The following is a 12424-nucleotide window of genomic DNA, read 5'->3' on the forward strand; positions in this document are numbered from 1 at the left end:
TAACATTTGGTTGAGACAAACTAAAGTTAGAGAACGGAAAAGAAAAATTCAGCAATTTTTATGTTTATAAAGGGACATATGCATAACTCAAGAATGGTAAAAGTGTCGCCACCAAATTTCGTACTTAATCTGTATTATGTAGTAATAAGCATTGTGCACAAGTTTCATAACATTTGGTTGAGGCAAACAAGTTAGAAAACGGAAACAAAAAATTTGTACTTGATCTTAGTTTTGTGGTAATGAATATTGTGTATAGGTTTCATAATGTTTGGTTGGGGGCAAACTTAAGTTACAGAATGGAAACTAAAAATTTTGCAATTTTTTCCATTTATAAAGGGGTATGACGGTTAAAGTGACGCCACCAAAATTCAAAATTGATCTGTGTTTTGTGGTAATAAGCATTGTGTATACTTTCATAACATGTGGTTGACGCAAAATCAAGTTAGAGAACAGAAACCAATTTTGGGACATACAGACGGACAAGGGTAAAACTTAATGCCCCCCACCGCTACGGCAGGAGCATAAAAAGTATTCAGTCAAGCAGGGTCAGTTTCAAAGCCACATAAACAGAGCGATATCATATACCAAACATCTAAGCAACATCTTGCGAAACAAAAATTACACGCATGAAATAAAAGTGGCAATAGAAGAAAAAAAAAAATTAAAAACCAATTGTTCAGAGAACAATTAAAGGTCTTTCCACATCAATTTTTCTAAATTATTGATAAGAAGTTACTTCCGGTAAACTCAAAGTTACTATTGGCATCTAAGAGGTTTCTTCATACTGATTCAATGACTATATGTTTCTATATATTTTTGCCTGAAATAAGGGAGATAATTGTCAACTTCCGGTTTAAAAAAAGTCACTTTCGGTTTCACATGATAGCTTTATTCTCACTGATTCCAAAAATATATGGTTTCTATATACTTTTGCCTGTAGTAAGGGAGATATGAGGTACTACCAGTTTATTGAAGTTCACTTCCGGTCTCAAATGATTGGCATTTGTATGCGTATTTAAAAAATATATAGTTTCTAGGTACTTTTCCATGAAATAGTGCAAAAATGGCTACTTCCGGTTTACTCAAGGTCACTTCCGGTTGATATTTTTTAAGGTCATATGTCAACCAACAGTTTGCAAAAGACCCTATGGCTTTATCATGTACAAAGTAGGAGTTATAATCAATTAACCTTAAATTTAATCATTTCAAGGACAATAACTCCCATAAAATGTCATTGAATTGTTTCAGACCCAATTTATCATATCTTCATAACAATCAGGCAAACATTTTGCACAAGTTCTTTTATATATATATATATCTTTAAAAGTGACAGAGGAGATCATAAAACAAGGAAAAGTCAAAATTTAGAATATGACCTTGACCTTTAACCTTGACCTCAATTTTATTTTAGTGAATCAAGGACCTCAAATCAATCTACTTTAGGTCTCTATCACTTACCATTCATGCTATACATTAATCTATCACTAATGTCAAATACAGAAGGGGAAATAACTCTCATATGGAATCTTTGTACCGCTTCCGTCAAAATTGCACAAAACATCCTAGGATATAACGAGCAATTTGGTAAAATAAATTTGTCCCTTTCTTTTACGGTTATGGAGGATATGCAGTGCACCCACAAGAAAAACAGTGTTTGGCATGTTTGGGGAGATAACTCTTACAAAAAAAAGTCTACGGTTAGGCAGGGATAGTTTCAAAGGCGCATAAACTATGCGATATTATATACCAAACATCAAAGCGACATCTTGCGAAACAAAAGTTACACGCAAGAAATAAAAGTGGTGGAAGAAGATAAAAAAAAATATAATAATCAGAACAAATACAATAGGTCTTTCCACAGAAAAGTGGAAAGACCTAATAATCACAACAAAATCAATAGGTCTTTCTTAAAAAATCAACTTTTTTATGTTGAAAATATCCACAGCTAGCAATTGTAAATTCATGTAGTAAAATTTTATAATTAGTTTGGTTTTTACTAATCATCAAAAAACTTGTTGACATTTACAATTTATTCTTGAGAAGCTAATACATATATAAGTAGCTACTATATTTAATATATAACATGAATCTTATAATCAATGAATCAATGAAATCTACTAATGTAAATCTGTTTACTTACAAAACATTATTTACCGACATGTCACATGACCAAGACCTTTTTTTTTAAATGTTGGTTAATTTTTTTTAAAAAGTTGTCATTTTTAAAGTTCAAAATATAAAATTTGTCAAAACTGTATAATTAAATTTGTGTGTAAGTGTATTGTCTAAAAATAGAAAAAATTCTTGTTAAAATTAAAATTAATAAAATGTCAGTACAATTAATGCATTAACTACAGTTTTTATCCACCTATTTCATGTACTAGTATTTAACATGACAAAGTTTGAATGTTAATATCTTAAATCCTGTATGACAGCATTTTGCTTTTGTTTTCATTTAAAATCTCCAGTTTGAAAGTACACAACATGTATACTAGTGCACTTATTTACAAATTCTATGCAGTATACATTTCATCATCAGACAACCCATCAGAATAATGCTCCTCCTCCTCCTCCTCTTCTTGTTTAAGTTTACTCCTACGACTCTGTGCTACAAGTTTAGCTGCCTTAGTTGTTGGTTTTCTTCTTTTTGAAGTGCGCTCCGGTGGAGATTCTTCATTACCTTTTCTTCTCCTCTCTTGATATGTACCTTTCATGTGCTGTTGTATATGTTTCTTCAGATGATCAGCACGTTGATAAAACTGATGACAGTACAGGCATTCAAAAGGTTTCTCACCAGAATGTATTAACATGTGTCGTTTGACATGCTCTTTTCGACGGAAACTTTTGTCGCATTCAGTACACGAGTAGGGTCGCACATCATCATGGATTTTAACATGACGACGCCAGTGCTCACGTTTTAGGAATACCTTGCCACAGACAACACATGGATAATCTAACTGAGTTTTGCGCTCTTTATTATGCCTTCTTCTATGTTCCTCTAATTTCTTATCTAGGAAATGTTTGTCACAGATGTCACACTTAGCCATTCTGACTTTAAGTATATCTTTATCAATGTTACCATCGCTGTCTTCATTTGTGTCACTTTCGTAAACTTCCTCAACGGTCAACTTAGCTTTTCTTGGTGATGGATTTTTACGTTTCGACTTTGATGTGCTAGGTGCTGACATTTTAATAAACTCTTGGTCCTCCTCTATAGCCTTACTTACTTGATCAACTACATAATCAATGGCACTTGTATCAGTCTGCTCAAAATCTTCATACACTCTCCTCCTCTTTGGTCTATGACTTTTTCGAAGAGGTTTCAAACCTTCAGCCAACGTATCACCTGCAACTTTGTCTTCGCTTTTTCCAATTGTCTCAAATCTGCCGACAGCATTATCAGTAAAAGTCATCTTTAGTTCCCCAGCATCAGTATTGGAGACCACTACTGTTTGTATTTCTGAATCAATTTCATTAGAATTAGCTGAAACTTCCACTTGGCTGTCAAGCATGTCATTAACAGCCAAAGCATAGGATTTCAAATCAGCATCTACATCATCCTCCTCCTGTTTCTCAGTTTTAATGTTAACAATGCTAGAACTTGAAGCAACAACTGTTTTCTCTTTTGACTGATCAATGGTGGTTTTGCCAGTAGGACTGGTATCATCAGAAATATTATCATTTTCTATATCATTACGCTCTTTTGAAACAGGAGATACTGATTCATTCATCTTTTTTGCCAGACCTTCTTTGGAAACAAAATTGACAAATTTTTCAATGTCATCGATAAATGTTTCAGGTCTTACTTGGTCTGTCGTGGGAGTACTTGACATAGAGGGAGTTTCATTATCGGATATTTCTATATCTAAAGATGCTGAAATCTGTGTTTGCTTCAGACCATCAGAAGTTGTAACAGTTTCTAAATTTTCTAATGGAGACATTTCATGGTTTTCCTTCAAAGCATCAATACTTCCACAAGGTATGATTGAGTCTGTGTTATTTAAAATGTCTGTATTGTCAGTTTCCATGGTTACAGGAGATGTTATTGATTCTGTATTATCATGATCAACAGTGTCACTATCTATATTTATATCTTGAGCTGAATTATCCTTACAGACAAAATCCAATAAGTGTTCTCTCTCGCCATTTGTATTTTCATCTCTGCTCTTGGTAACCATGGAATCTAATTCCTGAGGGTTTTCCTGTGTAGTACTGTGTTCACTTGTACTTTCTGTGATTTTCAAAGCAGCAGAAGCACTAAGAGCAGCGGAAGCATTCAATGCTCCTGCCATATCGACTTCAGTGGACGAATTACCAGTGGTCATCATTTCTATGTGAACTTCTTTATAAATGTCAGACTTTGGGTCTTCTATAGGAATTAAGCTATCTTCCATTTTTTTCTTTCTGAGGGAGCCACAAAGTCTAAATTTTCACTTCACTCTGGCTTTCTATAAACCCTGAAAAGGAAAATTTGTTATGAATAAATATACAAAGTCAGTCACAGTAGATATAAATGTAATACACAAAAAGAATGAGATTTTATGCAAAGGTTTATACATGTATGTAGCAACTTTCTAATAGGCTCTAGAGGCTCCTTAAGGACTGGTGGTACCTGTAGCTACATGTATGCATAACATTGTTTGTGTCTCTTTATGTTTTAAAAGAAACTGGCCTTTCGGCAGCTAAATGAACCTAAAAAATGCATGTAACACTTTTGAAACTCCATTTTGAAAAAGTTAGAGAATTTCCAACACCCAACAAAAAAAACCATGTTACAATAATTCTTATATGATTTGCATAATAGGGAATACGTTGATATGATTGGTCGAGAGGACTTCCGGTAGTTGTTCTTGACGTTGTTTATTTTTCGATAGACGACGTTGACCAAACTTCTTTTCGTAACCAATGTAAACAAGATGGAGGCGATAATAACACAATCCAGCTCGATGTTAACAAAATGTATTTTCACTTCACGTTAATCATTAAATTAAATAATAAACACAAAACATTCATTTGAATGATAATAAGAGTTTTTGGCAGTTTATTTATTATCAGATAGGAAATTTCATGGAGTACATATTTTTGCGTTTACCAACAGATATATTCATGTGCCAGGCCTATTCAATGACACAAATATACAATTTACGTGTGATAGAGGTTACGAGTGTGGGAAAATTAATTCCTTTTCTCCATTTTTAAAGAATTATAAGGATTAAACGCCTTTTTAAAGGAATTTATTGGTGTATAAACTCGACCAATTCACTCACAAACAAATAAAAGTCCGAATATTATGATAATATATATGAAAAAAAAAAGAAAATTTAATATTTGATATTAAATTAAACATTTTAAATGATGCTTCATTTTAAAAATAAAACTGGTGATACATTATTCATCGGTATGTAACTGTGTTGGTTGTATTATTTAAGAAGAACTTTATTTTTTTCATACAGTTTCGAAATAAAAAAAAAACAGTATAGCAATACACAGCAAGTTGGCATACCTTTCATGCCTTTATTCATCAGGATTAAACTACTTTTCAATAGTGAGACAAGTACATAGACCTTAATTCAGCTGGATTTAATTCTTTTTCATATGTGATTGGGGTGATTTGGAAGACCTTATTCATAAGGGTTAAACTACTTTTCAATAGTGGGGCAAGTTGGTCAGCCTAAAATCATCAGGATTAAACTACATTTCATAAGTGGAGCGATTTGGAAGGCCCAAATTAAGCATTTTCATGAGTGGGGCGAGATAGTAGGCCGATTAAAACCCTTTCTTTTCACAAGTCGGGAGAGTTTGTTAATATGAGTGGTGCGATTTGGTAGAAAGTTGGATTCTGGGGACTATATTGGCTATATTCTCGACCTGACTACAAGACATTACACTTGTTACAGAGTCGCATTAAACTTCACCTAACAAGAGAAAATATCAGAGGCATAAAAAAAGGTATTGTTGTATAATGTCAATAGTTTGTGTCACTAATTCTTATGTCAACATGGTCATGGGCCAGATTTCAAAATAGTGATATGGATTTTGTAAACTGATCCATTGGATAGCACCTGAACCCCCCTTTTTTGTTTACAGGAATCAAATTAATTCAATGAAAGTAAAAATAATCTTAGTATAGTAAAATGAAAATGTCTTGAATAATGGTAAATAATGGAGACACTTGAAAAGCAGATTTCATAAATTTTCGTTGCCATGCCAATTCATGGTAAAAGGGTACCTCGTATATAACAACAGTTATCCTTTGATGCGCTAAAATAATAACAGGGACAAAGTTCAAATTCAGCACGTGTCTTATACCTTTATTCCTTATAGGGAAGACAAACCACTTGCAAATTTCCTTTGTGGGTGTAGGGGGGTGCGGAAATGATGTCAGCAATAAGGTCTGAATTTAATGCTGAATTTTGATTGGATAAAATTATATTGTGTATAATAGTAAAGCAATACCGGTGAAAAGCAGTTGTTATTCCGAAACAACATTCAGATCTATTTTTTAAAAGCACTATTTTAATAGGGACTTATCATTTTTTACCTGGGAGGGGGGCTGGTCATTTTGAAATGAAACATACAAAATTTCTTGATCCCCCCATAATATTTCACTATTTGTATTTGATCCCCCCGTAAAAACATTTAAAAATTGTGATCCCCCCTCTATTAAACATGCCAAAAACACATTTGAGGGAAAATTGCCTTACAATAGGGGTCTTCCATGAGGCCTCTTCCATGAATATTAGTAGGTAGAGCAAGCCAGTGCTTTGAATAGCTTTTTCTGACTTTTTTTCTAATTTCCTATATTGGGCTATTAAAGAAAACTTTATCCTTAGTAACTCTGTAAAAAATATACATTAAAATGTAAACTTTTTGAAACAGTAGCAACACATTATTTACTTAGAGGGATCTATTATATGTCCCTCTCTTGAACGCTGCTTAAACTTAAGTTTTACGTACGGCCTTATTGAAACCTCCATTGAGTCGCTAAACTTTTATATGGATAGTTCATGCTTACAGCTTGAACAATTCAATCACTCATTTATTGTCACATTTCATTCATAAATGTTTGATAGTAACCTCAAAATTTTGACTTATTAGCATAAAAAAGTACAAATTTTGAGGGAGTGAGAGGTATAAATGGACCCAAAGCGATCTTGTAATGAAACAAAAAGATACGTTAGTGTTGTTCATCATCTCAGAATCATCTGTTGTATCAATATTCAACTGTTTGTATGCAGATTAGATGAATATTTAATCATTTATTGGATAATTTATTGCTCTACACTATATTCTTCCATGATGCGGCGTGATTTGTATTTTTGGACAAAATTTTGCACAAATCGCTGTAGATTTCGTTTTAATTTATACTTAATTTCTCTCAAACTATTAAGCTGATTATAACAAAACTTGGCAGTAATGCTTGTTAATTTAGTGATCGAAGTGAGTGAAATATAACGACTAAATTATTCGGATTATGAAGCACCTATGCATTTTATATGGGACAAAATGACACAAAATGGCAGCTTCAGATCCTACATCACTAAAGTCTTGTGATGTCTAACTTAATTGTATATGAATGATGTTAAAAATATATTTCGATTTGACTGTTGTAATGTTCTTCTTGGCATTTTGTCTTCGTTGAAGTATGTGAACTACTTATTTCTATGTGCAAAAAATATTGATCCCCCACATTGAATTTATAAAAAAAATTTAACCCCCTTTTCCACATACAGAAAAAAAAACTTGACCTCCCCTGCATTTTGACCAGCCCCCCCCCTCCCAGATAAAAAATGATAAGTCCCTTACTCGAGACTATTTAAAAAAAAGTAACCGACGCCCTCCTAATATGAGCATATCGTAAATCATCTGTTTTACTTTTTTTTTTAATCATATTCAACTGCCCTAAATTTGACGTCTAAAGTGTGACAACTTTGAAAATTGAGCACAGGCACTTGTTACTTCAGAATTCAGAAACTGTACATATTTTGATGCTAGAGGAGGTTGTAGTGTTATTGATTACATTATTGTATTGAAATTTAATGTCCCTATAGTCAATCATAATAATAATTATTATAATAATAAATAAGCTTTATTTAGAGTCGGCAAGGTATACAAACAGAGACAACATAAGCTCTAATGAGCTTTTAACCGACATACAAGACATTTATAACAATACAACATATAACAATACAACACATAATACACATGCAATAAATTACACAGCACAACATGAAGCACTAAAAAGCATGACAATGAATATACTAAAATGGAATTTTTACCAGGTAATTTTATTTGGGACAATAATTGTCATGAAACATATACACACGATATTTCATCACCATAAGTGATAAGCAAGTTAGTCAATTTTATGGCAGATGTTGATACATGAGTATTACAGATATAAATCAAATGACAAAACAATTTAACAGAACTTAGATAAGTACCTGGGTAGCAATCGAGCGCAGAAACGGGTACATTCTCACTTATAAGGTTATTTCACCTCTACGAACCAAAAGCTTACACCAGAGACAAAAAAATTAAATAAAAGAAAGCATTTAAAGGGTGCAACGTATAAAAAAGTGAAAAAGGACCGAATAAATAGCGAATAAGTAACAGGGTATAAGTTGAGCGCTGAAACGGGTACATACGCGCTAATAGGGTTATTTTACGTCTACGAACCCTTAGCTAACACAAAAAGAAAAGAAAAGAAAAGAAAAGAACAGAAAAGAAAGCATTAAAAAGGTACAACGTTTAAAAAGGAATAAGAAGCAAATAAGTAACAGGGTAGCAGTCGACCGCGGATACCGTTACATTCGCGCTAATAGGGTTATTTCACGTCTACAATACCTTAGCTAACACCAAAAAAAAAAAAAGAAAAGAAAAGAAAACATTAAAAAGGTACAACATATAAAAAGCGAATAAGGAACGAATAAGTAACAGGGGTATCAGTCGAGCGCTAAAACGGGTACATACGCGATAATAGTAGTGTTATTTCTCTTCTACGAACCCAAAGCTAACACCAGAGACAAACAAATAATTCAAAAGAAAAGAAAGCATTGAAAAGGTGCAACGTTAAAAAAGCGAATACGGAACGAATGAGTAGCAAATAAGTAACAGGGTATCAGTCGACCGCTGAAACGGGTACATACGCGCTAATAGGGTTATTTCACCTGTACGATCCCAGAACTAACACCAGAGACAAGAAAATAAAAGAAAAGAAAACATTAACTTGGCCCGGGAAAGGTACAACATATAAAAAGCGAATAAGTAACAGGATCTGTCGAGCGCTGAACCGGGTCCACACGCGCTAATAGGGTTATTTCACCTCACCAAGCCTATAGGTAACACCAGAGACAAGAAAATGAAAGAAAATAAAGCATTAGAAAGGTGCAATGTATAAAAAGCGAATAAAGAACGAATAAGTAGCGAATAAGTAACAGGTTATCAGTCTAGTGCGGAAAGGGGTACACATGCGTAAATTGGGTTATTTCACGTCTACGAACCCAAAACTAACACCAGAGACTAGAAAATAAAGCATTAAAAAGTGCAACGTATAAAAATCGTATAAGGAACAAATAATTAGTGAATAAGTAACAGGGTATCAGTCGACCGCGGAGACGGGTACAAACGTGCAAACAGAGTAATTTAAACTCACCGAACCCATAACTAACATCAGAGACAAGAAAATAATAGAAGAGAAAGCATTAAAAACGTGCAACGTGTGAACGAATAAGCAGTGGGAAATCTAGTGAAAAAGAAAAAAAAATCTTCTTCTTATGATAGAGTCGAGAAAATCAATAATAAGACAAAGCCGATGACGACACCGATCAAAAGTTATTTCTAGATAACAATTGTACATTTTAAAGAAATTATTTGTTAAACTGTGTTATTAGAAATACGTGTAAATTGAATAGATCTATTGTTACGAATAACAAATAACAATGGATTTTGACCACAGGGTGTGACGAGCGGGGTTTCTTGAAACCCCTGCTTCTATACATCCCGAAAACATCCATTAATGTTTTAAAAACTGCTGATGTACAGTGAAATTGAATCATTTTTCAATGAAATCCGTGGTAAACATATTCGCATATCAAGTTGCGAATGAAGTGCTATCAACATGTCCTCATATTGCTAAAACCAATCGTTTTGAGAGACGAAACAAGGTTAACTGGACATATTTGAAGACCTTGACAAATTGTATCAAGTCCTTCAAACAAACACAGGACAAGAGATATGTATCCAGCTATATATATCTTCCAGACCATATGAGTATTTGAACCATGACTATCCGCGTATATACTCGTATGGTCCGTTAAACTGACACGATGAACGTTTAAAGAATTTCTGGAGTAAGCATTCTTAAAGGCCGAAAATTTCGTCCGTAACACGGAAAAAGAGTCATATTTGATAAAATATGCACTGGGGTCACCCACTGTTCAAAACCATTGCCCCGGCAGTTCTGTATGGCTAGGGATTATAGATTCTGCTCTAATAAATAGCTTTTGGGTAGTACTACAACGAGGGGCAAACGAATTTCTGGGGTAAGCATTCCTAGAGGACGAACATTGCGTCCGAAAAATGGAAATAAAGCCAAATTCGATAAAATACGCATTGGGCGATAGACACAGTCATCGATGATAATAGCATGTCCGAATTTAGTTCATATGAAATGTCAAAGATTATAGAAAATCATGAAAAAATCCAAACATAGAAGCAATCATCACCACGTTTGTATGTCGGAGTAATTAGGAAAGACTGCACCGAAAGTGACATGCGAGCCTTCCTAACTGACAACAATATCAATATATATAAAAAAAAAAGATGTGGTATGATTGCCAATGAGACAACCTGTACAAGAGACCAAATGACACAGAAATTAACAACTATAGGTTACCATACGGCCTTCAACAATGAGCAAAGCCCATACCGGCCTTTAAGAATGCTTACCCCAGAAGTTCTTTATCCTCCCGATGTAGTACTATATAAGAGCTAATCATTGAAGCAGTTCTATTGTTATACTTCATAGTTTCTATTTCTGAAACAAGTGTAAATTGAATAGATCTATTGTTACGAACAACAATGGATTTTGACCACAGGGTGTGACGAGCGGGGTTTCTGGAAACCCCTGCTTCTACATCCCGAAAACATCCATTGTTATTCATAACAAAAGAAATTGTTTTTTTTTTAATAACATAAACATAATTAAGATATTACTAATAGCGTTCACTGCAAGTTGTTTCAAGACATATTAAGGTTCGTGTGGACCCTTTGGCTAATATGGCTGTATTTTCACCTCAAAATTTAATCAGAGTACAGACAAATCTGTGTATCTGGAAAAGTTTTAAGGCATAGCATGCCTTAGATAAATAGAATTTGAATATATTTTATGTTTCAGAAAATTAAAAACTTAACAGGATTTTGCAGTGCACTTTTTTTCATTCCTCCAGAAGGTGCCAAAATAAAAGTTTGAGAACTTCCCCCACAGGTAATAATTGAAGTGAACTGTATTGATTGACATGGACAATAGATGGACAATAGATACCTGACAATAATTGGTGATTTAAACTGTTTACATGAGTGGACCATATCAAGTGAAACTCAACTGTTTGTTAATTTTATCATCTTCTTTTCCAGATGCACAGGTTTGTCTGTACTCAGAGTAAATTTTGAGGTGAAAATGTAAGACACAATAGTGTCCTGTGAAAAAATGTCCACCTGGACAGTTTTTCATAGAATTTTGGTATTAAATAATGTCCATTGCCATGAAATATTGTCCCTTAAGTGGACAGATTTTTACTGCAAAAGTTATGAAATAGTGTCCACCCACAGGACAAGTTTTCATAGTAGTTGCTATTAAATTGTGTCCTCCAAGGGAAGTAATACAAATGTCATTAAAAAGTGTTATCATACTTGAATTTTAATAAAATCTGAACGATTGATTAGAAATTGATTAATATACACATGTAAACAAACAAATAATGGATGGAAGTGAATATAGAGACATTTAAGGTCTAAGAAATACCCAGCTAATGCTAATGACAATGAAAGAAGAACAATAAGAAAGAAGTGAGTAAAGTACAAAATCAAATGTGAAGAACTTTACTATATTTATTATGAGGAGAAGGAAAAAGACAATATAGAATTTTGGTATTAAATAATGTCCATTGCCATGAAATATTATCCCTAACATGCCTAAGTGGACAGCATTTTACAGCAACAGTTATGAAATATGGTCCACCTACAGGACAATTTTTTCGTAGTAATTGTTATTAAATTGTGTCCTCGAAAGAAAATAATACTGAACAACATGTGTTACTTGTTTGAATTTAAATCATTATACATGTATATATATATTAAAAAATATAAATAAGAAGATACGGATGGTATGAGTGCCAATGAGACAACTCTCTGTCGAAGTAAC

At 33.4% G+C, this 12424-nt stretch overlaps 1 protein-coding gene across 1 annotated transcript; it reads right to left on the reverse strand.

Moving 5' to 3' along the window:
• Positions 1-2012: 2012 nt before the first annotated feature.
• Positions 2013-6402, reverse strand: LOC127725249 (zinc finger protein 37-like). Its single transcript, XM_052232118.1, has 2 exons — positions 6310-6402; positions 2013-4457 (listed from the first exon to the last, which is right to left on the reverse strand). The coding sequence occupies exon 2, from the start codon at positions 4392-4394 to the stop codon at positions 2514-2516; it is 1881 nt and encodes a 626-aa protein (XP_052088078.1). The 5' UTR covers positions 4395-4457; positions 6310-6402; the 3' UTR covers positions 2013-2513.
• Between the last annotated feature and the right edge of the window lie 6022 nt (positions 6403-12424).

This window comes from Mytilus californianus, unplaced genomic scaffold (genome assembly GCF_021869535.1).
Source record: "Mytilus californianus isolate M0D057914Y unplaced genomic scaffold, xbMytCali1.0.p SCAF_15, whole genome shotgun sequence".
In the NCBI taxonomy this organism is placed as follows: domain Eukaryota; kingdom Metazoa; phylum Mollusca; class Bivalvia; order Mytilida; family Mytilidae; genus Mytilus; species Mytilus californianus.

What these genes read in the sequence shown, in the direction of transcription:
- LOC127725249 (XM_052232118.1), bottom strand. Translation starts at nt 4,394, where the DNA reads ATGGAAGATAGCTTAATTCCTATAGAAGACCCAAAGTCTGACATTTAT.